Below are 25136 nucleotides of genomic sequence, written 5' to 3' on the forward strand. Positions count from 1 at the left end.
CTAGGGGGTCTTATAGCTTTGTTTTATAGGAGGGAATCTGAAGCTGAGAGAGGGAAGGATGACCCGAGGCAGGAGAGAACCTGGGCTGGAACTCTGGTCTTACTTGACCACAGAGCAGCTCCCTCCCCATTTCTACCAAATTAGGGGATTCTCTGGGGCTACGAGAGTAGGGACAGAGATCTCTCTCTCTCTCTCCGAGTCTCTCTCGGCCTTCATCTCTCAGTTTCCTTCTGTCTGTCTGTCTCTTTCCACATCTTTCTTTTTATTGAAACGGAATCGCTCTGTCGCCCAGGCTGGAGTGCAATGGCATGATCTCAGCTCACTGCAACCTCCACCTCCCAGTTTCAAGCAATTCTCCTGCCTCAGCCTCCTGAGTAGCTGGGATTACAGGCATGTGCCAGCACACCACGCTCATTTTTGTATTTTTAGTAGAGACAGTTTCGCCATGTTGGCCAGGCTGGTCTCAAACTCCTGACCTCAAGTGATCCTCCTGCCTTGGCCTCCCAAAGTGCTGGGATTACAGACGTGAGCCACTGAACCTGGCCACTCTCCACATCTTTCTAGCAGTTATGAGGTGCACATGACGGGGGCCGGTGTGGGGGAGGTGGCCTAGCCCCAGTGATGTTGGTCCCCTCTCCACAGCCTCACTCCCCCAACCTGGCCTTGTCCTCTGACCACTGGGAGAGCAGCCTGTTCCTTCCCCACCCACAGAGAGCCTGTAATCAGCTCCCCCAGGCTGTAGCCAAGGCCAGCAGCTGGGCCTGGGAGTGAGGGGGCTCTGTCCTCGAGGGCTCCAGCCAAGCCCTACCCAGTGGTCCTCCTCCACCAGCCTGCCCTGGGGCCCCCACAGTGGCTCCCTGAGAGGTCTCTGGCCCACAGCCCTAACCACATGCCTCCCAGCTCACACACCCTCTGAGGCTCCCCATCGCCCCAAGTCCAGCACAAACCATCGTTTCCACTGAATTCCTTTATTCAGTCAACAAACACTCCCAGAGCCCCCTCTGCGTTGAGGCCTCAAGGAACCCTGAGGTCAGGGGAGACAGCTGGACACAGACACTTCCCCAACTCCAGGGTCACAGTGGGGCTGGAGGGAAGGACAGGGGTGCAAGAGTGGTGGGGGTATATGAGGGAAGGCTGCAAGGATGTGGTAGCTAGAGTTTAGAGAGATGGATAAGAGTTTTCCAAGGAGCAAAAGTGGCAGAAAAGCTTTGCAGGTAGGTGAGGAGGAGCAGCAGGAGCTTAACCTGCATGAGAATCCCTCTCACCAGTCAGAAAGTTGACCCTGCACAGCCAAGGGGTAAGCTCTGCCCATTTTGCGGGTGACGGAACTGAGACCCAGAGAGGGAAAGGAACTTGCCCACCGTCACACAGCGTAGAAGGGGCAAAACCCTAGGCTCCAATACCTGGACTCTTAACCTCCTTACTCTGAGCCTTCTCACACTTGGCATGCTGTTCCCTCTGCCAGGAATGTCTTTCCTTCCCTTGACTTCGTGAAAAGTTCCTGCCAGGTTTGGTGTCATCCCTTTGTGCCCCTTGTAGGGTGAGGACAGAAGGGGTCCCATTGGACAGGTGGGAAAACTGAAGCCCTGGGATGCTCAGGTACCATTAGGGTGGACTGGGACCCCAGCCCCTCCTGCCCCCTTACAGGATACCAAAGAGATACACGGGCTACCCCAAAAGACAGAGTCCCAGCCAGGGCAACAGCTCTTGTCCTTGGCTTCCTCCAGAGAAACAAGAGATCGGGGAGCAGAAGTCAGATCATATACATTTAAAGCTACATGAATGTCACCATTGAAAATAAGACAGGAAACTCAAAACTGGGTGCCTGTAGTCCCAGCTATTTGGGAGGCTGAGGCAGAAGGATCACTGTAGCCCAGGAGTTCAAGACCAGCCTGGGCAACATAGCAAGATCCTGTCTCTTAAAATTAATAATTATAAATTTAAAAAAATAAGGCCGGGCGCGGTGGCTCAAGCCTGTAATCCCAGCACTTTGGGAGGCCGAGGCGGGTGGATCACGAGGTCAGGAGATCGAGACCATCCTGGCTAACACGGTGAAACCCCGTCTCTACTAAAAATACAAAAAACTAGCTGGGCGTGGTGGCGGGCGCCTGTAGTCCCAGCTACTCGGAGGCTGAGGCAGGAGAATGGCGTGAACCCAGGAGGCGGAGCTTGCAGTGAGCCGAGATCGCGCCACTGCACTCCAGCCTGGGCGACACAGCGAGACTCCGTCTCAAAAAAAAAAATAAATAAAAAAATTAAAAAAATAAAAGCCCGGGCGTGGTGGCTCATGCCTATTATTCCAACACTTTGGGAGGCTGAGGTGGGAGGATCACTTGAGGTCAGGAGTTTGAGATCAGCCTGGCCGTCATGGTGAAACCTCATCTCTACTGAAAATAAAAAAAATTAGCTGGGTATGGTGGTGCACACCTGTAATCCCAGCTACTCAGGAGGCTGAGGCAGGAGAATCACTTGAACCTGGGAAGCAGAGGTTGCACCGAGCCGAGATCGCACCACTGCACTCCACCCTGGGTAACAGAGCGAGGCTCTGTCGCAAAAATAAAAATAAGAATAAAAAGAGAGAGAGAGAGAAAAGGAAACTCAGGGGGCCAGGGCTTGAGGGGATAGGAAGATGGGAGGGTCTTAAATTTGGTTCCTTGCTTCTTTGGACCAGGACTCAGAGAACGTCACTGGCACATCTGCCAATCTGTCTTGAATCTTAACAGATTGCAAAGGCCACAGGCTATTCCACAAGCCACGGGAGCCCGCCAAATGCAATGTCATGGGGGTGTTCCTGAAGTAGAGGACCCTTATAAAGCCTCTGAGGCCCAGAGAGGGGCAGTTCCCTGTCTAAGGTCACACAGCCAATCAACAGAGACCTAATCCAGAGGTCTGCCGGCAGGAGCTATAAAAAGGACAGGGAGTGTGGTTTGCCCTCTGGGTGAGCAGTGAAGGCGTGAGTCTCACACCCCCGGCTTCCGCTCCATAGCATGTCCAGCTGGGGGCCCAGGGTGCTGAATGATGGGCGGTCCTGTGGGCTAGGGGCCCAGCACAGCTTCATGAGCTCGTGAACCTGAGGAGTGGGGGACAGAGAATGGGGTCATGCCTGAGCAATCAGAAGGACACGACTCCCATTCAGTGTATTTGTTTTTGTTTTTTTGAGACGGAGTCTAGCTCTGTTGTCCAGTCTGGAGTGCAATGGCATGATCTTGGCTCACTGCCACCTCCACCTCCCGGGTTCAAGCAATTATCCTGCCTCAGCTTCCCAAGTAGCTGGGATTACAGGTGCGTGCCACCACGCCCCGCTAGTTTTGTATTTTTAGTAGAGACGGGGTTTCACCATGTTGGCCAGGTTGGTCTCAAACTCCTGACCTCAGGTGATCCACCTGTCTCGGCCTCTCAAAGTGCTTGGATTATAGGCATGAGCCACCACACTCAGCCCCATTCAGTTTTAAAACACAAATTAATTTCCATCCCATCTCTGCTCCAAAACCTCCCATGGCTCCCTAGGGATTTCATTTATTTATTTATTTATTTATTTATTTGAGACAAAGTTTCGCTCTTGTTGCCCAGGCTGGAATGCAGTGGTGCGATCTCGGCTTACTGCAACCTCTGCCTCCTAGGTTCAAGTGGTTCTCCTGCCTCAGCCTCCCAAGTAGCTGGGATTACATGCACACACCACCATACCTGGCTAAGTTTGTATTTTTAGTAGAGACGGGGTTTCATCATGTTGGTCAGGCTGGTCTTGAACTCCTGACCTCATGTGATCCACTCGCCTCGGCCTCCCAAAGTGCTGGGATTACAGGCATGAGCCACCGCACCCAGCCCCTATGGATCTTAGAACACACTTCTTTCAAGACCACCCTGACCAACATGGAGAAACCCCATCTTAACTAAAAAGAAAAAGAAAAAAAATTAGGCCGGGCGCGGAGGCTCACGCCTGTAATCCCAGCACTTTGGGAGGCCGAGGCAGGCAGATCATGAGGTCAGGAGATTGAGACCATCCCGGCTAACACAGTGAAACCCCGTCTCTACTAAAAAATACAAAAAATTAGCCAGGTGTGGTGGCAGGCGCCTGTAGTCCCAGCTACTTGGGAGGCTGAGGCAGGAGAATGGCATGAACCCGGGAGGCGGAGTTTGCAGTGAGCCAAGATTGCGCCACTGCACTCCAGCCTGGGTGACAGAGTGAAACTCCGTCTCAAAAAAAAAAAAAGAAAAAAAAAATAGCTGGGCGTGGTAGCGTGCGCCTATAATCCCAGCTACCTGGGAGTCTAAGGCAGAAGAATTGCTTGAACCTGGGAGGTGGAGGTTGCAGTGAGCCGAGATCACGCCATTGCACTCCAGCCTGGGCAAGGAGAGCGAAACCCTGTCTCAAAAAAAAAAAAAAAAAACCACCTCTCTCCTGATGCCCTCCTTCGCTCATCTCCATCCCTCCTTGCCTCATTTGTTCCAGGCAGTCACACCTGCATCCATCGCACTGGTGCTTAAACGCACCCAGCTCATTCCCTCCCCAAGGCCTTTGTCCCTTCCGTGTCTTCCACCGGAAATTTCTTCTCCTAGCTTTACTCGTGGGTAGGCTTCTCCTCCTTCCAGCATCGCCCCCCCTAAGAGGCCCTGTTTGACCACCCCCACCCCACCATTTCCCTCTGTTCATCTCTTTCAAGGCACTTACCACTACCAGAATTTTTTTTGTTTTGTTTTGTTTTGTTTTGAGACAGGGTGTCACTCTGTTGTCCAGGCTGGAGTGCAGTGGCACAATAATGGCTCACTGCAGCCTTGACCTCCTGGGCTCAAGCAATCCTCCTGCCTCAACCTCCCTAGTAGCTAAAACCACAGGTGCATGTCACCACACCGGCTAATGCTTGTATTATTGTAGAGACAGGGTCTCACTATGTTGCCCAGACTGGTTTGAACAGGAGGTGGAGGTTGTAGTGAGCTATAATTGCGCCCCAGCCTGGGCAACAGAGTGAGCCCCCATCTCTATGCTCTGACTTGCCTCACAGCAAGAGAGTAGCCAAGTGGGGGGTCAGGATCCTCATCAGCCTCACACTCTAGCCTCTCTCTCAGTCCAGAGACTCAGGCGCCAGCTGGCTTGCCCGAGACCCCGGCCCAATCTACAAACTGGGAAACTGAGGCTGGCGCTCACCTCAGCAGGGCAGGCAGGAGGCGCCGGCAGCCTCTGGCCCTCCTCCAGCAGTTCCAGGAGGCGGCAGAGGGCGGGGACATCCCGCTCACATCCCATCATCCGCAGAAACTCCTGGAGTCAAGGAGGAGCGCATGTGGTGGGGGAGGGGCCTCCGTGGGTGGAGGGGGAGGGGCCACCCGTGGGTGGAGGGGAGGGGCCACCTGTGATGGAACGGGGAGGGGCTGCCTGCACCGTGAAGGGGTCAGAAAAGTGAGGTAGGGTCCTTCCCACTGAGGCCTATGATGCTGGGACCAGGTGACCCCATGCTAAAGAGGGACGCAGGCGCAGACAGGTTGGAGACTGGCCACGAGGGGCGTGGAGGGAGAAGGAGGCTGGGGGCCCACGGGAGCCGACTCACGGCCGAGGGGCTGCAGCTTTTGTCGCAGTAGGTGAAGAGCTCGTACAGGACGACCCCGAAGCTCCAGACGTCTGACTGGCGAGAGAAGATGTTGTCCGAGAGGGATTCGGGGGCATACCTGGAGAGGGGACAGTGAGGTCTTGAGATGCGAGGGTGGAGAAAAGACAGGAAGAGGGGGGCAGCCTTGGAATGGGGAACTGGTCAGGGTAGGTGGGGACTGTGTGCCGGTCAGTCCCGTCTCCAGGGTCTTGGTTTCCCTGGCTGTGGGATGGGCGGATTCTCCAGCTCTGGGAGGTGCCCTGGAAGAGCCAAGGGGAGGGGGCGGGGCCAGCGTGGAGGGGCGGAGATGGGGCGGAGCCAGAGTCGAGGGGGGTGGCCAGAACTAGGGGAAGGGCGGAACTAAGAGGGGCCAGCACTGAGGGGCGGAGCCAGGGTGTTGGAGGGGTGGGGCTCTTAAGTTTGGGCGGGGCGAGAGCTGAGAGAAGTGCGGGGCTAAGGCTGGGGGCAGCTGACAGCAGGGCTGCAGGAGAGGAGGAGCTAGTGCTGTTGAGGGGGCGGGGCTCTGGGGGAGTGGGAGGGGCCAAAGCTGGAGCGGAGGAAGGGCGGGGCTAAGGCTGGGGAACAAAGCGGCGGCAGTGGGCGGGGCCATGGCTGGGAGAGGAGCCAGAGCCGTGGGGAGTAGGGGCGGAGCCTGGGCGCTGGTTCCCCACCAGAAAATGGGGCTCTGGCCCGGCTCGCGGACCACGTAGTAGTCTTTGTCAAGCGGCAGCAGCTTAGCTAGGCCGAAGTCAGCGATCTTGACGTGTGCCTCGCTCTCCACCAGGATATTTCGGGCGGCCAGGTCGCGGTGCACGCAGCGGCGGGAGCCCAGATACTCCATGCCCTGTGGGCGGGCGGTGTGAGCGTGCAGAGAGGATTCCAGGCTAATCCGGCAGGCACCCCAAGCCTGACCTGGAGTCTAACCCTAACCCAGACCCCAACTCTAACCCTACCCTCGAGCCATCCTTCACTGAAGTTCTGATCCTGAACCCTAAGCCAACCCCACCACTCCCGAGACCTGGACCCCAAACTTCACTCCTCAGCCTTCACCGCGACCTCCACGCAGACCCCTGCCCAGGCCGAGCCAGCTGAATCCCCACAAGTCCCGGAGCGCCCCCTCGCACCTTGCAGATCTGCGAGGAGTAGAGCAGGAGGCGGCTGGCATCCAGGCGCGCGCGGTGCCGCTGCAGGAAGTCGCGCAAGCAGCCGCTGGGCAGGTACTCCATGACCAGCCGCAGGCTCTGGCGGCCTGGAGAAGGCAGGAGCTGTCACAGCAGGGCCCAGCTGTGCTCCTCCCCTCATTCTTCCCCCGTTTCACAGTGGGACCTTGTGTCCCTCTCGCCCTCAGTTTTGCTGACTGTAATATGGGAACCGCGACAATTACACATGGCTAATATCTCTTGAGTACTTTCTACAACATACATTGATGTGTTTATATATCACAGCCAGGCGTAATGGCTCACGCCTGTAATCCCTCACTTGAGGTCAGGAGATCAAGACCAGCCTGGCCAACATGGTGAAAACCTATCTCTACTAAAAATATAAAAATTAGCTGGGTGCGGTGGCACGCTCCTGTAATCCCAGCTACTCGGGAGGCTGAGGCAGGAGAATCACTTGAACCTGGGAAGCAGAGGTTGCAGTAAGCCGAGATTGAGCCACTGCATTCCAGCCTGGGTGACAGAGCGAGACTCCGTCTCAAAAAAAACCAAACAAACAACAACAACAAAGTAAATATCACAATGACCCATTTTTTCAGCTGGAGAAACTGAGGCTCAGAGAAGTTAAGGTTGCACAACTGGTAAGGGGTAGAGCCAGGATTCAAACCTGTAACCCATGTGAATCTGGATCAATCAATAATCACGTTCCCAGCCTACCTAAAGTGGCCTGGCAGGAAGGTAAGAATGTGCACTTTGAAAAGCACCCATACGTCTCAGTTCACTCATCCGGGACCTGGCTCACCCGGGCCGTAGCTGACACCACGATACTTGACAATGAAATCACTGTGCAGTGCTTTGAGGATCTGAATCTCCCGCTGGAAGTCCCTCTGCTGGTCTGGCCCGCTGTGCTGCAGCTGTTTCACGGCCACCAGGGCACCTGTGTTGTCGCCTAGCGGGTCATAGCGGCACAGCTCCACGCTGCCAAAGTTGCCCTGGGGGATAGCAGGACTGGTGTCCAGTCATCTGGATGCTGCTCTGCCCTCTCCAACCCATCCTGGCGCTGCCCACCTTACCTTGCCCAGCTGTGAGATGTACTTGAGGTGTCTCTCCTCGAAGATCGTGGGGTCTTGGCAGGCATAGAGCTGGGCACCATTCCACAGCCCATCACGAGGTGCCAGGGCACCAGGTGTGGGGTCTGAGAGGAGCTCATAGTCTGGGATGGGGGCATGGGCAGTGGTAAGCAGCGCCTCTCATCCTGGGCCCCACTCCTGAGTTGACTTGCGGTGCAACCTCCATCTGCATATTGACCCTCTCTGTGCATTATGGCAGGGCCATTGCAAGCCAAAGGGTACCTTGTGGAGACTGGAAAAAGTTGTCTCCCACTCCATCCCAGGCAAAGGAAGCCTCCTTGTGCAGTGCACACCCTGTGCAACTCCACATGGCTACAAAGATGGAGGATATAATGAGAACTCATTTCCCCAGTTCCACTGCTATGAAATGTGGCCACATGACTGAGCTCAGGCTGATGGACAAGATATGCTGGGTGACCCTCCAGTCGTGGCCCATGGAAACCTAGTATGGGGCCCTTCACACTCTCTCTTTTATCCACAAAGGATCCAACAGAGACCCAACACCAGAGGTGAGTGCAGCCACAAGGTGAGAGGTTCCTGTGGGCCTGGACACCCTCATCGAATAAAGACTAAATATCACACTGGGTATGGTTGTGTGTGCCTGTAATCCCAGCTACTTGGGAGACTAAGCCAGGAGGATTGTTTGAGCTGGTAATTCAAGACCAGCCTAGTGAACACAGCAAGACCCCATCACCAAAAAAAAAAAAAAAAAAAAAAAAAAATCCAGCCAGGCGTGGTGGCTCACGCCTGTAATCCCAATACTGGAGGCTGAGGTGGATGGATCTTTTTGAGACTGGGAGTTTGAGACTAGCTCAGCCACCATGTCAAAACCCTGTCTTTACTAAAAAATACAAAAATGTAGCCGTGTTTGGTGGCACACCCCTGTAATCCTAGCTACTTGGGAGTCTGAGGCACAAGAATTGCTTGAACCAGGGAGGTTGCAGTGAGCCAAGATCGTACCACTGCACTCCAGCCTAGGTGACAGAGGAAGATGGTGTCTCAAAAATATAAAATAAAATAAAATAAAAATGCATACAGGCATGCATCACCATGCCTGGCTAAATGTTTTTTGTTTTTTGTTTTTTGTTTTTAATTTTGAGAGATGGAGTTTTGCCATGTTGCCCAGGCTGGTCTGGAACTCCTGGGCTCAAGTGATACACCTACCTATAGCTGGAACTACAGGCATGAGCCACTGCACCCAGCCAAACATTTTTTTAAAAGAATGAAATGGGCCAGATATGGTGGTTCATGCCTGTAATCCCAGCACTTTGGGAGGCCGAGGCGGGAGGATCACTTGAGGTCAGGAGTTTGAGACCAGCCTGACCAATATGGTGAAACCCCACATCTGCCAAAAATACAAAAATTAGCTGGGCATGGTGGCATGCACCTGTAATCCCAGCTACTTGGGAGTCTGAGGCAGGAGAATCCCTTGAACCAGAGGTTCAAGGAGGCAGAGGTTGCAGTGAGCCGAGATTGTGCCACTGTACTCCAGCCTGGGCAACAGAGCAAGACTCTGTCTCAAAAATAAATAAATACATACATAAATAAAATATCATCATGTTGAAACTTGAACTGAGGGGACTGTTTGTTACAGCAGCCATTGAAGCTCACACTGACTGTCACAGTCACCAGCCCCTCCAACCTTGCCAGACACACAAGGTGTGGCCTGCTGCAAACCACACTCCTTCCCCTGGGCCTAATATGACATCACCTTCCCACCCAACCTGGCCCAGCGGGCACCTGAAGAGATGAGGCTGTTGAGGTCACGAATGACGGCTCGGAAGGAGGGCCTCTGGACTGGCTCATAGGCCATGCACTGTTGAATTAGCAGGGCCAGCTCTGTCCACTTGGGGGCTGGCAGCTGCTGCCGGTCCTCATAAAATTGGAGTTTCTGAGGGTGAGAGGAGGAGTTGGTAATTCCCAACCCACCAGACGCACCCCAATCTCCCCAAACTGGATATCAGTCTACCCTTCTGTCAAAGTGGGGACTCGGAGACCGATGCCAGGTGAGAGACTCTGACCTTAGCAGGATCCAGGGCGCTGATGGGCATGGTGACGCCACTAAACACCTCCCAGACCGTGGCGCCGAAGCCCCACTTGTCAGCTTCCAAGCTAAGTGTCTGGGCCTTCCGAAGACACTCGGGAGCCACCCAGGGGATCCTGTCGGTGAGCACTGAGGGAATGGAAGTGGGATCAGGCATCCGCTTCCTTACCCTGTTCAGCCCCTCCCTCCTCCACCTCCAGGAACTTACTCTCCAGGCTTAACACAGCGGGGCTGACCCCAGGGTCACTTAGCTTGATGAAGGGCGGGCTCCCATCAGTGCCCTCCCGAGCCAGGAGCACCTTCCGGGCGGAGACATTGCCATGGGGGAGGCCTTTGTCCTCCTAAGGGGGCCAGGCATAGGGAAATGCCAGGGAGGATTTAATGAAGAGTCTATTTGGCAAACTCCTATACATCCTTCAAAGCCCATTTGGTACTGCTCAGATGGGCTTTTCCCATCTGGAGCAGGGACATGCTCCAGCATCATCCCTGACTCTTGACATCCTGTCTTGCCCCTCTAGTTCACCCCCTACACTGACCTGGCTATGTTCCTCCCCTTCTCAAACACCACCCCATCCTGTGACTCCCCAGTGCCTTTGACACAAAGTGAAGCTCCTCAACCTGGCATTCAAGGCCCTTGCTCAAGCTTCCAATGGACTTCCCTTCCACACTTGCACCCTGGTATCCTGCCAACAGAACTGCCTGATAGACCCCAGGGGATGCAACACACTATCTAGCCTGCAGGCCTTTGCCTGGGCTGTTCCCACAGCCTGACGTGCCTGCCTTCCTTTCTTCTCTTGATGAACTTCTACTCAACCTTCAAGACCCCATCTCCAATGTTCCTTCTTCTAGGAAGACTTTCTCCATGCCCAGCCTTGTCATTCACTATAGCCCCTGACATCCATGAATGACTTGTTGTCTTCTAGTGTTCTCACAACCTCAACCTAAAATGCCCTCCCCTTGAACATTTACCAAACTCCTATGCATACTACAGAGCCCACTCCCAATTCCTCTTCCACCCAGAGAAAGCCTTCCCTGGGAATGGAGGGTGGAGCAGGCAGAGGAGCACTCACCAGATAGTTGAGGGCGTAGGCCAGCTGTTTGACCACCTGCAGCTTCCAGCTGGCTGGCACCAGGTGGCCACGTTTTCGCAGATACGTGTCTATCGCCCCCAGGTGTACAAATTCTTGCACCATGGTGCCTGGTTGGCAGCAGGGAGAGGCAGGATTGGGTGTGTTGAGCAGGTTCTGCCAACACCCTAGCTCTCAGGGTCTCTCAAACTCTCATCTCTGTTCCCTCCCCTGCTACCTCTGTTCATCCTGTACTCACCTCTCCTCCCACCTCCATCTCTGAATGATTTGCCTGGAATGCCTGGAAGGTGCTGAGCCCTTTCTGTATCTGTATCTCACTTTTCTTTCCTTCCTTCCTTCCTTCCTTCCTTCCTTCCTTCCTTCCTTCCTTCCTTCCTTCCTTCCTTCTTTCCTTCCTTCCTTCCTTCCTTCCTTCCTTCCTTCCTTCCTTCCTTCCTTCCTTCCTTCCTTTCTCTCTCTCTCTCTCTTTCTTTTCTTTTTTTTCTTTCTCTTTCTTTCACAGAGTCTCACTCTGTTGCCCAGGCTGGAGTGCAGTGGCGTGATCTTGGCTTACTACAACCTCCGCCTCCCGGATTCAACCTATTCTCCTGCCTCAGCCTCCCAAGTAGCTGGAACTACAGGCGCATGCCACCACACCCAGCTGATTTTGTATTTTTAGTAGAGACAGGGTCTTGCCATGTTGACCAGGCTGGTCTTGAACTCCCGATCTCAGGTGATCCACCCGCCTTGGCTTTTCAATTACAAGCGTGAGCCACCATGCCCAGCCTTTGTATCTTACTTCTAACCCTTTGCATGTTCTGTGTCCTCTGCCTAGGACACTCCTCTTCCTTTCCTAATTCACACTTGTCCTTATCTTTCCAGCTTAGAATGCATCTGTCTGCCCACAAGCATTGCCTGACCCCCAGGCTGGCCCCGCAGGCTCTCTGATCATCCACAGTGCCCCATGCTGCCCTCCTCGCCCCTCATCACACCCTGCCTGTCACATTCTAGCCTCTGTCCCCAGCTCTTGGCCCATCCTGGACTCCCAAACAATGAAACCAAGGCTCAGAAAGGTTATGTGACCCGTGCAAAGCTGCAGAGATTAGAAAGCCAGGTTTGTCTGACTTCAGATCATTCTGGGGCTGAGTATGGGTGGGAACCTGGAGCCACTTTCTAAGCAGTGATGATGAAGAGACATAAATAAAGGGTTATGAACGTGGCCCCCATCCACGGAGGCCCAGTGTATTGCTGGTGCTGTCATATAGAGGCTCAGAACAGAGGCGGGAAGAACAGCCTGGACTTGGGTGAGGCAGGGGTGGGGTGGGAGGGTGAGGGGCTCTCACTGTCTCCAGCCATGCACACGCCGTGGAGCAGCACGAGATGCCGGTACGACACTTGGCTCATCAAGCTCGCTGCTTCCAGGAATGACTGCGGAAGGTGGGAAGGGAGAGAAGATACGTGGGTTCCTTCCACTCCAACAATCCCAAATTTTGGGCTCACAAACCTGCCTTAGGTGAACATCTGGCCACAGTTCACCTTTGGCCCTGGAGTCTGTCATTGGTGCACACAGCACTACCATGATTTTCTGATATAGGACGGAACTTCCCACTATCATCTACCTTTTCTTTTTTTTTTTTTTTTTTTTTTTTTTTGAGATGGAGTCTCCCTCTGTCACCCAGACTGGAGTGCAGTGGCGCGATCTTGGCTCAGTGCAACCTCCACTTCCCAGGCTCAAGCGATTCTCCTGCCTCAGCCTCCCGAGTAGCTGGGATTACAGGCATGCACCACCATGCTTGGCTGATTTTGTATTTTTAGTAGAGACGGGGTTTCTCCATGTTGGTCAGGCTGGTCTCCAACTCTCAACCTCAGATGGTCTGCCCGCCTCACCCTCCCAAAGTGCTGGGATTATAGGCGTAAGCCACTGTGCCCGGCCTAAAATTTGTAAAGATGAGATGTCGCTAGGTTGCCTAGGCTGTTCTTAAACTCCTGGCTTCAAACCATCCTCCTGCCTCAGCCTCCCAAAGTGCTGGGATTACAGGCATGAGCCACCACGCCCAGGCCCCTGTGTGTTTTTAAATTTCTCTATATCCACGACCCCCTCTCCAGCCAGCCCTGACTCCAAAAGTCTGGTCCCCACCACTCTCACCTCCATGCAGTTCTTGTGCTTAGCATCCATCACTTTTAGCAGCACCTCTGTCTTTCGGGACTCCCCATCCACCACCTCGTGGCGACAGCCCCGGTAAATCTTGGTGAAGGATCCATGGCCCAGGTTCTCATGCTGAATGGTGAGGGGACAGCAGAAGGGGCCAGTGAGGGGGTTCCTGCAGGATCCCAGCCCAAGTGATACATAGCTGCTAGCCCCATTTTACAGATGGGAAAACCGAAGCAAGGCAAAGCTATAGCATGTGCCTGCGGCCACACATCTGAGTCTCTGGTCCATAGACTGAGGTATCGCCCCATTTCCCAGGGCCCCTTACCCACTCTAGGCTGTCAGCGGGGATCTTGTGAAATATCATCTGACTCAGCTGGCATTGGGATTGGGGCTGAACCAGGGAGGACGTGGGTGGGCTGCGACCTCTCTGGACCACGATCAAGTTGGACTTTTCTATGGGGAGAGGATGAGGGACAAAAACCAGAAATCAGCGGTGAAAAGTCCCCAAGGGTTAGCTAACTCATGCCTTAGTTTGGGGGTACCTCTAGAAGCTGCCCCTGATGAAGACTCCAGGGCACATGGTTTTCTGTTGTTGTTGTTTTTGTTTTGTTGTTGCTGCTGTTGTTGAGACGGAGTCTCACTCTGTCACCCAGGCTAGGGGGGCAGTGGCGAGATCTCAGCTCACTGCAACCTCCGTCTCCCGGATTCAAGCGATTCTCCTGCCTCAGCCTCCCGAGTAGCTGGGACTACAGGTGTGTGCCACCATGCCCGGCTAATTTTTTTTTTTTTTTTTTTTTTTTTTTGAGACGGAGTCTCGCTCTGTCGCCCAGGCTGGAGTGCAGTGGCCTGATCTCAGCTCACTGCAAGCTCCGCCTCCCGGGTTCATGCCATTCTCCTGCCTCAGCCTCCCGAGTAGCTGGGACCACAGGCGCCCGCCAGCTCGCCCGGCTAGTTTTTTTTGTATTTTTTAGTAGAGACGGGGTTTCACTGTGTTAGCCAGGATGGTCTCGATCTCCTGACCTTGTGATCCACCCGTCTCGGCCTCCCAAAGTGCTGGGATTACAGGCTTGAGCCACCGCGCCCGGCCCAATTTTTTTTCTTTATTGAGACAGAGTCTCGCTCTGTCACCCAGGCTGGAGTGCAGTGGTGCGATCTCAGCTCACTGCAACCTCTGCCTCCCAGGGTCAAATGATTCTCCTGCCTCAGCCTCCAGAGTAGCTGGGACTACACGTGTGTGCCACCACACCCGGCTAATTTTTGTATTTTTAGTAGAGATGGAGTTTCACCATGTTGGCCATGCTGGTCTCAAACTCCTGACCTCAAGTGATCCGTCTGCCTCAGCCCCCCAAAGTGCTGGGATTACAGACGTGAGCCATCGCACCTGGCTGGCATATGGTTTACTTCAAAGGAGATCCAGAAAGCCCTCACAGGGATTTGGGATGAGAGACAAGGAAGGAAGGAGCCCTGCAGGGCGCTTTAATGAGCAAGTGGCACTGTGGACAACCAGAGCTCGGTTCTATTAGGGATTCTGGGAGACTCTGAAGAACTCACATCTCCGAGTTGTCCCATCAGAGGGGTTTGTTGAAGAGTGAAATGCACCCAGAGCTGAGAGATGGAGAGAGACTAGGTGCAGGTGACATGGCTCACATCTAGCTGTGCCTAGATCAAGCCAGACCTAAAGGTTATATATCTCTAACTTCCTGAGCCAATAAATCACCTTTTCTTCCCTAACCCACCTTGATCTGCAGTTTCTGCCACTTGCCACCCACACAGGAGTTGTCACAGACATAGAAAGCCAGGGTCCCAGATCAGCCACTCATTTCAGGGGAGGAGGGGGCTCACCTTTGGGTCTGGGGATACAGCAGGAGGTGAGGGTCACTGTGACCCCATCTACGTGCAGCCCCCCATCCCAGCAGGCTGCCAGGAGCTCTCGAAGACTGCTGTGGGATCGGCTGAGGCCAACCAGAAAGAAGCTCCCTGTGGGGCTGCGCCGAATGAGGCAACCCTTATAATCAGGACCAAGGGGGGTCTGCAAAAGAGGAGTGAACCCTGAGTGGGAGTGAGCAACACTCTCCCTCTGAGTCCTTCTTCCTTTTTTTTCTTGGAGACGGAGTCTGGCTCTGTCGCCCAGGCTGCAGTGCAATGGCACGATCTCGGCTCACTGCAACCTCCGCCTTCTGGGTTCAAGCGATTCTCCTGCCTCAGCCTCCCGAGTAGCTGGGACTACAGGTGCGTGCCACCACGCCCAGCTAAGTTTTGTATTTTTAGTAGAGACAGGGTTTCACCATTCTGGCCAGGATGGTTTCAATCTCTTGACCTTGTGATCTGCCCACCTTGGCCTCCCAAAGTGCTGAAATTACAGGTGTGAGCCACTATGCCTGGCCTTTTTTTTTTTTTTTTTTTTCTTTTGAGACAGAGTCTCGCTCTGTTGCCCCAGGCTGGAGTGCAATGGCATGATCTCTGTCCACTGCAACCTCCATCTCCCAGATTCAAGCGACTCTCCTGCCTCAGCCTCCTGAGTAGCTGGGATTACAGGCTTGTGCCAACACACACAGCTAATTTTTGTATTTTTAGTAGAGACGGGGTTTCACCATGTTGGCCAGGCTGGTCTCGAACACCTGACCTCAGGTGATTTGCCTGCCTTGGCCTCCCAAAATGCTGGGATTACAGGTGTGAGCCACCATGCCCAGTCTCAGTCCTTCCTCCTAAAGCACCACAAACTCATTCCAGTCTCTAGACCTTTGAATATGCTGTTCTGTTCACTGAGGGTATCTTTTCCCTCCTATTCTTCAGGAACCAAATGCTGACTGATCTTTTAAATCTCAACTCAAATGTCACCTCCTCCAGAAAGCCCTCCACTACCCACCCTAGCCGTAGACCGACCTGTACACAGACAGTGAGGAGGAAGCTGTCAAAGTCCTGGGGGCTGCGGCGGAGAACATAGGAGCCAGGACGTGAGCCCCCAGTCTTAAGCTTGTTTATGGCAAAGTCCAGACTGTGGGGAAAGGTGAGAGGGAATGGGGAGGAGTCAGAGACAGAAGAAGACAGAGAGACCTGGGTTCAAATTCAGGTACCTCTGTAGCCCTGGGATCCTTGCCAGGTGACACTTTCCCCCCATTTATAAAATTAGCCATGGGCAGGGAGTGGTGGCTGAAGCCTATAATCCCAGCACTTTGGGCGGCTGAGGCAGGCGGATCATGAGGTCAGGAGATCAACACCTTCCTGGCTAACACGGTGAAACTCCGTGTCTACTAATGATACAAAAAATTAGCCGGGTGTGATGGCAAGCACCTGTAGTCCCAGCTACGCGGAAGGCTGAGGCAGGAGAATGGTGTGAACCCCAGGAAGTGGAGGCTGCAGTGAGCCGAGATCGTGCCACTGCACTCCAGCCTGGGCAACAGAGCCAGACTCCATCTCAAAAAAAAAAAAAAAATCGGCCGTAAGTCTTGGCGTCTTCCTGAGAGATTATCTGTTTGTTTGTATTAATAGAGACAGGGTCTTGCTCGGTTTGGTTGCCCAGCCTGGAGTGCAATCTCAGCTCACTGCAGCCACCAACTCCCGGGCTCAAGTGATCCTCCTGCCTCAGCCTCCAGAGTCGCTGGGACTACAGGTCAACCACCACAGCCAGCTGTTTTGTTTTTGTTTTTGTTTTTGTTTTGTTTTTTGTAGAGATGGGGTCTCTCTTGTTGCCTAGACTGGTCTCCAACTCCTGAGTTCAAACAATCCCCGCCTTGGCCCCTCAAAGTGCTGGGATTGCAGATGTGCACCACTATGCCTGGCCCTTCCTGGGAGATTAAACAAGAGGCTGTAGGTGAAGGTGGGCGACTTATCCATCTCCAGGAAATGGCCCTAGGGTCAGAGAGAGAGAGAGAGTAGTGGTCGCCCTGTGCAGCAAAAGGAATACTTCAGCTTCACTGAGCGCTGACTGTGGGGCAGGTGTGGTTTGAGCACTTGACCCCTGTCCAGGGCTCCTGGAAGGTGAGGACACTGAAGCATGGACAATCTGCGTGGCCGCAGAGGCCGGGAATGGGGGACAGGTTCTTACGTGATGGGGCCGTGGCACTGCTCTGCCACCTCCTCCAGCAGCCTCGGCGGTGCCACCTCCTTGCAGAAGAAGTGCTGGGAGTCTGTGGTCAGCCGGAAGTAGCCGTCCACGAGCGCCACGAAAGACAGAGCCTCGGGCAGCCCCGGGAACTCCGCCTCCTGCGAGGGACAAGCGTCAGAGCCCAGTGCAACCGGAGGGTGCCGGTCCCGCCCTCGGGGTAAGGCTGGAGGGGAGGGGGATCCTGCACCCACCAAAATCTGGTTGTCTGTCCTGGTGACAGTGACCAGGCGGTGCTCCCCGGCCGGGCCAACGCGCGGGGCCTGCTTGATGCTAATGTCTACGATTTCTGGAAAGTCGCAGAAGGGCTGGAGGACCTGGGAAGGAGGGGGATACCGAAGTGGGGGCCCTGCTGGATCCCACCAAACCATGCCCATGAGCCCCCTAAACCACTCCATCCCCTTCCTTACCCCTTTCCCACTCAACCCTTCCAAGCCGCGCCCCCTCCTATCAACTCCAACCCTCTCAACCCCTCCCCTGCCCATCCCCAAACATCTCCCACCCACTCTGCCAATCCCCGCCTCCTTCTCTCTGCTGGTACCCCGCTCCTTGATCCCTGCCCCACTTCGCAGCCTCCCAGGTTTCGGAGCCTCACTCCGTCTCTTAGTCCTGCCTCATTCCAGCGCCCACCCACCCACTCCCTCCTCAACCCCTCCCATTTTCATTCCGGCGTCGCTCAGCCCCACCCTTCACTCAGTTTGCCCCTCCCACTCCCGTAGTCTCCTCCCTTCCTAAGCCCCGCCCCTCCTTAAGCCTCGCCCACTTCCTCATCTCTTTCGCTTTGGCTCCGCCCCACATCCCCGCCCACTCTCCGGCCCCTCCCGAGCCCCACCCCACGTTGGTCCCGCCCAGCGGAGGGTCCGCCCTCACCTCCTGTTCTCCCTGGGTCCAGGCGATTCCTCCGTCACCAGCCACGCGGAGCAGCCCCAGCCCGTCCTGGCCACCAGGGACCCCAGGGAGGCTCACGTGGAAGGTCTCGGCGGCCCCAGCCGGATCCAGCCGCTCCAGATCCATAATGTACTTGGCCATGAGCGAGTGCCGGTCGGCCTGGCAGGCGGCCACGCGGCGCAGGGCCCTGCGCACTGTCCTCCGAATACGCCTCCGCGTCACGAAGCTCAGGCCCTGGATCAGGTCGCGCAGGCTTGGGGGCAGGCAGGCCTTGTAGCTGCGGGGGTTGGAGGGTAGGGAGCCGGTCTTCAGCGTCGGGAGGAGTCACCGCGGGGACACACACAAACCCAGGCTTTAGGCCAGGGGCTGGGGTCCGGCCCCAGTTGGAGTAAGAGGCACATACAGACTCTCATTCAGGGTCAGGTATGGGGACAGGACCTCAGAGTAGGGGAGGGCCATTGGCGCCCACAGGTCGGACAGGGACCCCACAGGCCTTTTAGCTGGGGGAGGTCAGGTGTCTTTCGAGCTGGAGCCTGGAGGTGGAGAGGGCTGGGTTCGTGGGAGGCCCTGGGTCATGGGAATACCCTGAAAGCTTGCAGGGGAGCTCCATTTTGGGAGCCCGGTAAAGCCCCAAAGGAGCCCACGTTGTTCACTCCCAAGCAGAGGCCGTCCCCACAGTCTGGTGGCTCTCACCTGACAGTCTTCAGCAGCTCTCCTGGCCGCTGGGCCTGCTCTCGCGCCATCCGGGCCAGGTCCAGCACGGCCAGGCTGAGACACTCACCCTGCTCCTTGAGGCTGAGGCCCACAGCAAGGCGCCCACTCACCAGGTCACCGCGGTGCTGGGGGGCCGCCACAGGGAGCATCAACTGAGGCGGCCCAACTTCAAGCCCTGAAGACCCCCCAATCCTGGGCTGACCCCCACCCCTGGACTGCCACAGGGAGGGTCAGACGAGGCCCCACCTGATTGCAAGCCAGCCCTGATGTTGTCCCTCGGGCCCCCAACCCCTGGGTCAAACCCCAGGCGGAACCCCACCTGGGCAAAGAGGTGCTCCAGGACTGGCAGGTCAAGGATAGCGCTGGCCAAATCCTTGCGCAGCCCGAAGCGGTGGCACTTGTCCAGCCCAAACCAATTGGGGAAGTAAAAACTGTTAGGAGAGGAGAGAACCCTGGGATGAAAGTGCAACCCAGCCTCAGTAGGAGTGATAGTATGGTGGTGGGGCGGGGAGGGGGGTACAGATTCTGCAGAGGCCTCACAGAGCCCAGCTTGTACCTTTAATTTGCTGTGTGACCTTGGGCAAGTGACCCACCCTCTCTGTTCCGTTTCCTCATCTGAGAAATGGGTAGTGATCATATCCTCCCTGGGACCGGGGGTATGGGCACCTCAAAATGCAAGGAGATGATAAAATTGTACAATCCCTGGAGGCTGGGGGGGGCACTTCCTACCGAATCCTGTAGAGCAGGACTTGGGTGCTGGCATCCTCCACGGAGAAGATGTGGCTCGGGGGGAACCAGTAGGACAGGTCCTCCGTGGCCAGAGCAAAGAGGGAGTGGTACACAGGCAGGATGCCTACAGGGGACGGTCCCATCAGCTTCCTCCTGAGTCACCCCATCGGTGGCTTCATGAGTGCCAGGATCATACCCAACCATCCAGATCCTTCCATACCTCAAGAGATGACCAGCTGTTCCCTTCATGTGCCGTCACACCTCTCAGTCTGCACAGGCCATTCCCTCTGCCTCAGAGGCTCACCCTGCACACCCTTCTCCATTACCAAACTCCTACTCATCCCCCAAAGCCCCAGCTCCAATGCTGACTTCTGCAGGAAACTATTCCAGCTCCCAATCTTGGCCCCACACAGCCCTATCCTTTCCTCTGGCCCGATCTACTAGAGATGCACTCACCGCTGGCCTTGGCAGCCTGCACGCACAGGTCCTCAGCCAAGTGGTCCCCAAAGGAGAAAGATAGGCGCTGGGGGGGCCCCGGGCCCCGAGCGGGCAGTAGCACGTGCAGGGCACCAGCCTCCGTGGACAAGAGGCTGCAGGAGCGCTGAGGGATCAGGGGTGTCTCCTCACTCGGAGGTGCCATGAGTGCAACTTGCCTGGGCCACAGAGAGAAAAAGCCCTTCAGTCCTGCTCAGAGAGGACTGGACTTCTGAGCGGGGAGGGCATGGAAAGGAGTAATGGAGGCCAGGCACGGTGGCTCATGCCTGTAATCACCGTATTTTGGGAGACCAAGGCAGGGGGATCACTTGAGGTTAGGAGTCTGAGACCAGCCTGGCCAACATGGCAAAACCTTGTCTGTAAGAAGTGCAAAACTTAGCTGGGTGTGGTGGTGTGTCCGTGTAATCCCAGCAACTCAGGAGGCTGAGGCAGGACAATCACTTGAACCCGGGAGGCGGAGCTTGCAGTGAGCCAAGATCATGCCATTGCACTCCAGCCTGGACAACAGTGAGCCGGTCTCAAAAAAAAAAAAGAAAGAAAGAAAGAAAGGGCCGGGCGCGGTGGCTCAAGCCTGTAATCCCAGCACTTTGGGAGGCCGAGGCGGGTGGATCACGACGAGGTCAGGAGATCGAGACCATCCTGGCTAACATGGTGAAACCCCGTCTCTACTAAAAATACAAAAAACTAGCCGGGCGTGGTGGCGGGCGCCTGTAGTCCCAGCTACTCGGAGGCTGAGGCAGGAGAATGGCGTAAACCCGGGAGGCGGAGCTTGCAGTGAGCCGAGATCGCGACACTGCACTCCAGCCTGGGTGACACAGCGAGACTCCATCTCAAAAAAAAAAAAAAAAAAAAAAAGAAAAAGAAAGAAAGAAGGAAAGCCTCCCTGGGATGGGCCCAGGAGGAAACCGACCCCCTGCTTCCCAGCTCCCAACACCTCCCACCCTCTCGCTCACTTGCCCTCAGAAACCTCAGCGCTCAGGGCCCCCAGCTGGGTGGGGCAAGTGGTGGGGCTTCGAGTCCCCTGAGAAAAATCGGGGAGAAAAAGCAGGTCACTCAAATTGACCTGAATGAAGAAGATCTGAAGAAAATATCGGGAAAAACAAACACAAACAAACAAAAACCTATGTTCCAGCAGGGCGCAGTGGCTCATACCTGTAACCCCATCACTGTGGGAGGCCAAGTAGGAAGGATAGCTTGAGACCAGGAGTTTGTTTTTTTTTTTTTTTTTTTTTTTTTTTTTTTGAGACGGAGTCTCGCGGTGTCGCCCAGGGTGGAGTGCAGTGGCCGGATCTCAGCTCACTGCAAGCTCCGCCTCCCGGGTTTTTACGCCATTCTCCTGCCTCAGCCTCCCGAGTAGCCGGGACTACAGGCGCCCACCACCTCGCCCGGCTAGTTTTTTGTATTTTTTAGTAGAGACGGGGTTTCACCGTGTTAGCCAGGATGGTCTCGAACTCCTGACCTCGTGATCCGCCCGTCTCGGCCTCCCAAAGTGCTGGGATTACAGGCTTGAGCCACCGCGCCCGGCCCAGGAGTTTGTTTTATGTTTTTTTGAGACAGAGTCTCGCGCTGTTGCCCAGGCTGGAGTGCAGTGGTGTGATCTCAGCTCACTGCAACTTCCGCCTCCCAAGTTCAAGAGATTCTCGTGCCTCAGCCACCCCAGTAGCTGGGATTACAGGTGGGCACCACCATGCCCAGCTAATTTTTTTGTATTTTTAGTAGAGATGGGGTTTCACTATGTTGTCCAGGCTGGTCTCAAACTCCTGACCTCAAGTGATCTGCCTGCCTCAGCCTCCCAAAATGCGGGATTACATGTGTGAGCCACCACGCCTGGCTGAGACCAGGAGTTTGAAACCAGCCTGGGCAATATAGTGAGACCGCCTCTCAAAAAGAAAAAAAAGCCTTGTAATCCCAGCACTTTGACAGGCGGAGTCGGGTGGATCACTTGAGGCTAGGAATTTGAGACCTCATCTCTAAAAAATTAGCAAGGCACGGTGGCACACCCCCATAGTCCCAGCTACTTGGGAGGCTGAGGCGGGAGGATACCTTCAGCTCTGCAGGTTGAGGCTGCATTGAGCTATGATCACACCACTGCATTCCAGCCTGGGCCACAGAGCAAGACCTTATCTCTAGAAAAAAAAACAACAACAACACGATACAAAACTACGATCCAAAATAATGCCCCAGGGCTGGGGTGGGGCGGCATTAATAAGGGTTTTTGTTGTTTCTGTTTTTGTTTTTTTTGTGAGACAGAGTCTAGCTCTGTCTCCCAGGCTGGAGTGCAGTGGCGCGATCTCGGCTCACTACAAGCTCCGCCTCCCGGGTTCACGCCATTCTCCTGACTCAGCCTCCCGAGTAGCTGGGATTACAGGGGCCCGCCACCACGCCCGGCTAATTTTTCTATTTTTAGTAGAGTCGGGGTTTCACCGTGTTAGCCAGGATGATCTCGACCTCCTGACCTTGTGATCCACCCACCTTGGCCTCCCAAAGTGCTGGGATTACAGGCGTGAGCCACCGCGCCCGGCCCAAAGGGACACTTTGATGTCACCAATGCCCAGACCAAGAATGAGCACATTCCTAGTCCCAGGAACCTTGGAGAAGCCCCATGTCTCCCACAGAGAGATGATGCCTAGTTTTGCCCTTTATAGAAATAAAATCACACAGCATGTCCTCTTTATCTTCCCCTCAACATCAGTCAATCAAGTTGTTTTGTTTTGTTTTGTTTTGAGATGGAGTCTCGCACTGTCACCCAGGCTGGAGTACAGTCGCACGATCTTGGCTCACTGTAGCCTCTGCCTCCTGGGTTCAAGCTATTCAGTCTCAGCTTTCCGAGTAGCTGGGATTACAGGTGCGCACCACTGTGCCTGGCTAATTTCTGTATTTTTAGTAGAGACAGGGTTTCACCATGTTGGCCAGGCTGGTCTCAAACTCCTGACCTCAGGTGATCCGCCCGTCTCAGCCTCCCAAAGTGCTGGGATTACAGGCGTGAGCCACCTCGCCTGGCCTTTTTCTTTTTTTTTTTTTTTGAGACGGATTCTCATTCTGTCTCCCAGGCTGGGGTGCAGTGGCATGATCTCGGCTCACTGCAAACTCCACCTCCCAGGTTCAAGCAATTCTCCTGCCTCAGCCTCCCGAGTAGCTGGAATTACAGGCACCCGCCACCATGCCTGGCTAATTTTTGTGTTTTTAGTAGAGATAGGGTTTCACCATGTTGACCAGGCTGATCTCAAACTCCTGACCTCCAGTGATCCACCTGCCTCGGCCTCCCAAAGTGTTGGGATTACATGCGTGGGCCACTGTGCCCAGCCCCAATCAAGTTTAAAATAAAGCTTCAGTGGCAATGGCGCCCCGCTGCAATCCCAGCTGCTCAGGAGGCTGAGGCAGAGGGATGGCTTGAGGCCAGGAGTTAGAGACCTGCCTGAACAACATAGCAAGACCCCCTCTCCAAAACCAAAAAAAACTTAACAACATATATTTTTTTTAATATTGAACGAAAACAATGAAGTCAGAGGTGATGTTTGGGCCCAGAAAACGCCATGGGTTTTTTTTGTTTGTTTGTTTTTTAAAAATGTTTGTAGAAATGGGGGTCTGGCTACATTGCCCAGGCTGGTCTTGAACTCCTGGCCTCAAGCTCTCTTTTCGCCTCGGTATCCCGTTTATAATCCCCAGCGTTCTACATCCTGGCATGGTCGGGCACCCTGTGTCTGGACCAGGAAGGCTCGGAGGGTCGGGGATGGGAACTCCACCCCACAACCCCTCCTTCCCACCCCTCAACCTCACTTCCCCCATTGCACATGCGCAGTGACCCCTCCAGGTCCGCAAGGCGGGCAACTCCCAGCCTTATTAAAAGCTGAGGTCCAGAGAAGCGAGCAATCGGAGGATGCGAGTCCCAGCTCGCGTCTGTCTGGCAGCTTTCCTCTGAGGCCTGGAAGGCGAGCTCACCTTTGCCCTGGCAGTACCCTGTGCCAGCCCAGCCATCCCCAGCCACCACCGTCCTCCCCCAGTGTCTGGGCAGAGCCCTGCGGCATCACCAGCTCTTACCTAGCAGGCAGGGACCCTGGACCTTCGAAGGGAGAGCAGAGCCGGGAGGCAGCGAGAGGAAAGTCCCACTCGGCTCCTTCCTGTGTGGGCCCCTTGGTTTCCTGAGCCACTGTCATTTACCGAAAGTCAGGGCCCTGTGGGAGACGGGGGCGGGGAGGCGGCCAAGGAGGGGCAGAAAGTTCCGGAAGCCTCTGCAGCAGCCGCCCCGCTCAGACAGGCTGCTGGAGACCCCTAACCCAGAGGAACCGATGATAACACAGAGAAGGGTCTGGGTCACACCGGGGGCTCAGCCGACTCTAGACCCACTTGTTAAGTGGGGGCTCTGGCCTCAGTTAATCCATCTGTCGCATGTGTGTCGCATTAACTGTTGCCTCAGTTAATCCATCTGTCGCATGTGTGAGTTGAGCACCCAGTGGAACTAATTTTGCACCCAGGGAAGGAAACTTGGCTGGATTTGCCCAGGAGGGAAGCAGGGAAGTTGCCCCAGAGGAAGGTCAAGTTCTTCTTTGAGGTATTTCTCCTTTAAGACTCAGGGAGACACTGGATGCAGTGGCTCACGCCTGTAATCCCAGCACTCTGGGAGGCTGAGGCAGGCGGTCACTTGAGATCAGGAGTTTGAGACCAGCCTAGCCAACATGGCGAAACTCCATCTCTACTAAAAATACAAAAATTAGCCAGGCGTGGTAGCCTGTGGCAGCACTTTGGGAGGCTGAGGTGGGTGGATCACTAGAAGTCAGGAGTTTGAGACCAGCCTAGCCAATCTGATGAAACCCCATCTCTACTAAAAATAGGAAAATTAGCCAGGCCTGGTGATGCCTGTAATCCCAGCTACTCGGGAGGCTGAGGTGGGAGGATTGCTTGAACCTAGCAGGCAGAGGTTGCAGTGAGACGAGATGGCACCACTGCACTCTAGCCTGGCAACAGAGCGGGACTCCGTTTCAAAAAAAAAAAAAGACTCAGGGAGAGATAATGACCCACTTCTGCCTTTGGTGCCCTGGGCCCAGTCCTAAAAAACCAGGTGGATCCGGCCTGGCCTCTTGG

General features: G+C 54.9%; 1 protein-coding gene across 2 annotated transcripts; it reads right to left on the bottom strand.

Annotated features, from left to right (window-relative positions):
• Window positions 1–930: 930 nt before the first annotated feature.
• LOC105486722 (Janus kinase 3) lies at window positions 931–24227 on the bottom strand. 2 transcript variants are annotated; one of them, XM_071088015.1, is made up of 24 exons: window positions 24096–24227; window positions 20019–20215; window positions 19563–19686; window positions 19153–19264; window positions 18813–18958; window positions 18102–18396; window positions 17426–17548; window positions 17175–17332; window positions 16013–16124; window positions 14972–15158; window positions 13455–13582; window positions 13124–13255; window positions 12321–12405; window positions 10981–11108; window positions 10119–10251; window positions 9888–10039; window positions 9607–9757; window positions 7810–7949; window positions 7539–7728; window positions 6704–6828; window positions 6251–6423; window positions 5541–5658; window positions 5144–5254; window positions 931–3070 (listed from the first exon to the last, which is right to left on the bottom strand). In XM_071088015.1, the coding sequence occupies exons 1-24, from the start codon at window positions 24209–24211 to the stop codon at window positions 2903–2905; spliced, it is 3504 nt and encodes a 1167-aa protein (XP_070944116.1). In that variant the 5' UTR covers window positions 24212–24227; the 3' UTR covers window positions 931–2902. The 2 variants fall into 2 exon arrangements, with proteins under 2 accessions (XP_070944116.1, XP_070944117.1); XM_071088016.1 differs by lacking the exon at window positions 24096–24227 and adding an exon at window positions 22101–22175.
• Window positions 24228–25136: the final 909 nt, after the last annotated feature.

This window comes from Macaca nemestrina, chromosome 20 (genome assembly GCF_043159975.1).
Source record: "Macaca nemestrina isolate mMacNem1 chromosome 20, mMacNem.hap1, whole genome shotgun sequence".
In the NCBI taxonomy this organism is placed as follows: domain Eukaryota; kingdom Metazoa; phylum Chordata; class Mammalia; order Primates; family Cercopithecidae; genus Macaca; species Macaca nemestrina.

What these genes read in the sequence shown, in the direction of transcription:
- LOC105486722 (XM_071088015.1), bottom strand. Translation starts at nt 24,211, where the DNA reads ATGACAGTGGCTCAGGAAACCAAGGGGCCCACACAGGAAGGAGCCGAG. An exon ending in AGCACAAGAACTGCATGGAG is followed by an intron (nt 12,406 to 13,123) that starts GTGAGAGTGGTG and finishes CACCTTCCGCAG; the next exon opens with TCATTCCTGGAAGCAGCGAG. An exon ending in AAAGCTGCAGCCCCTCGGCC is followed by an intron (nt 5,255 to 5,540) that starts GTGAGTCGGCTC and finishes CCTTGACTCCAG; the next exon opens with GAGTTTCTGCGGATGATGGG.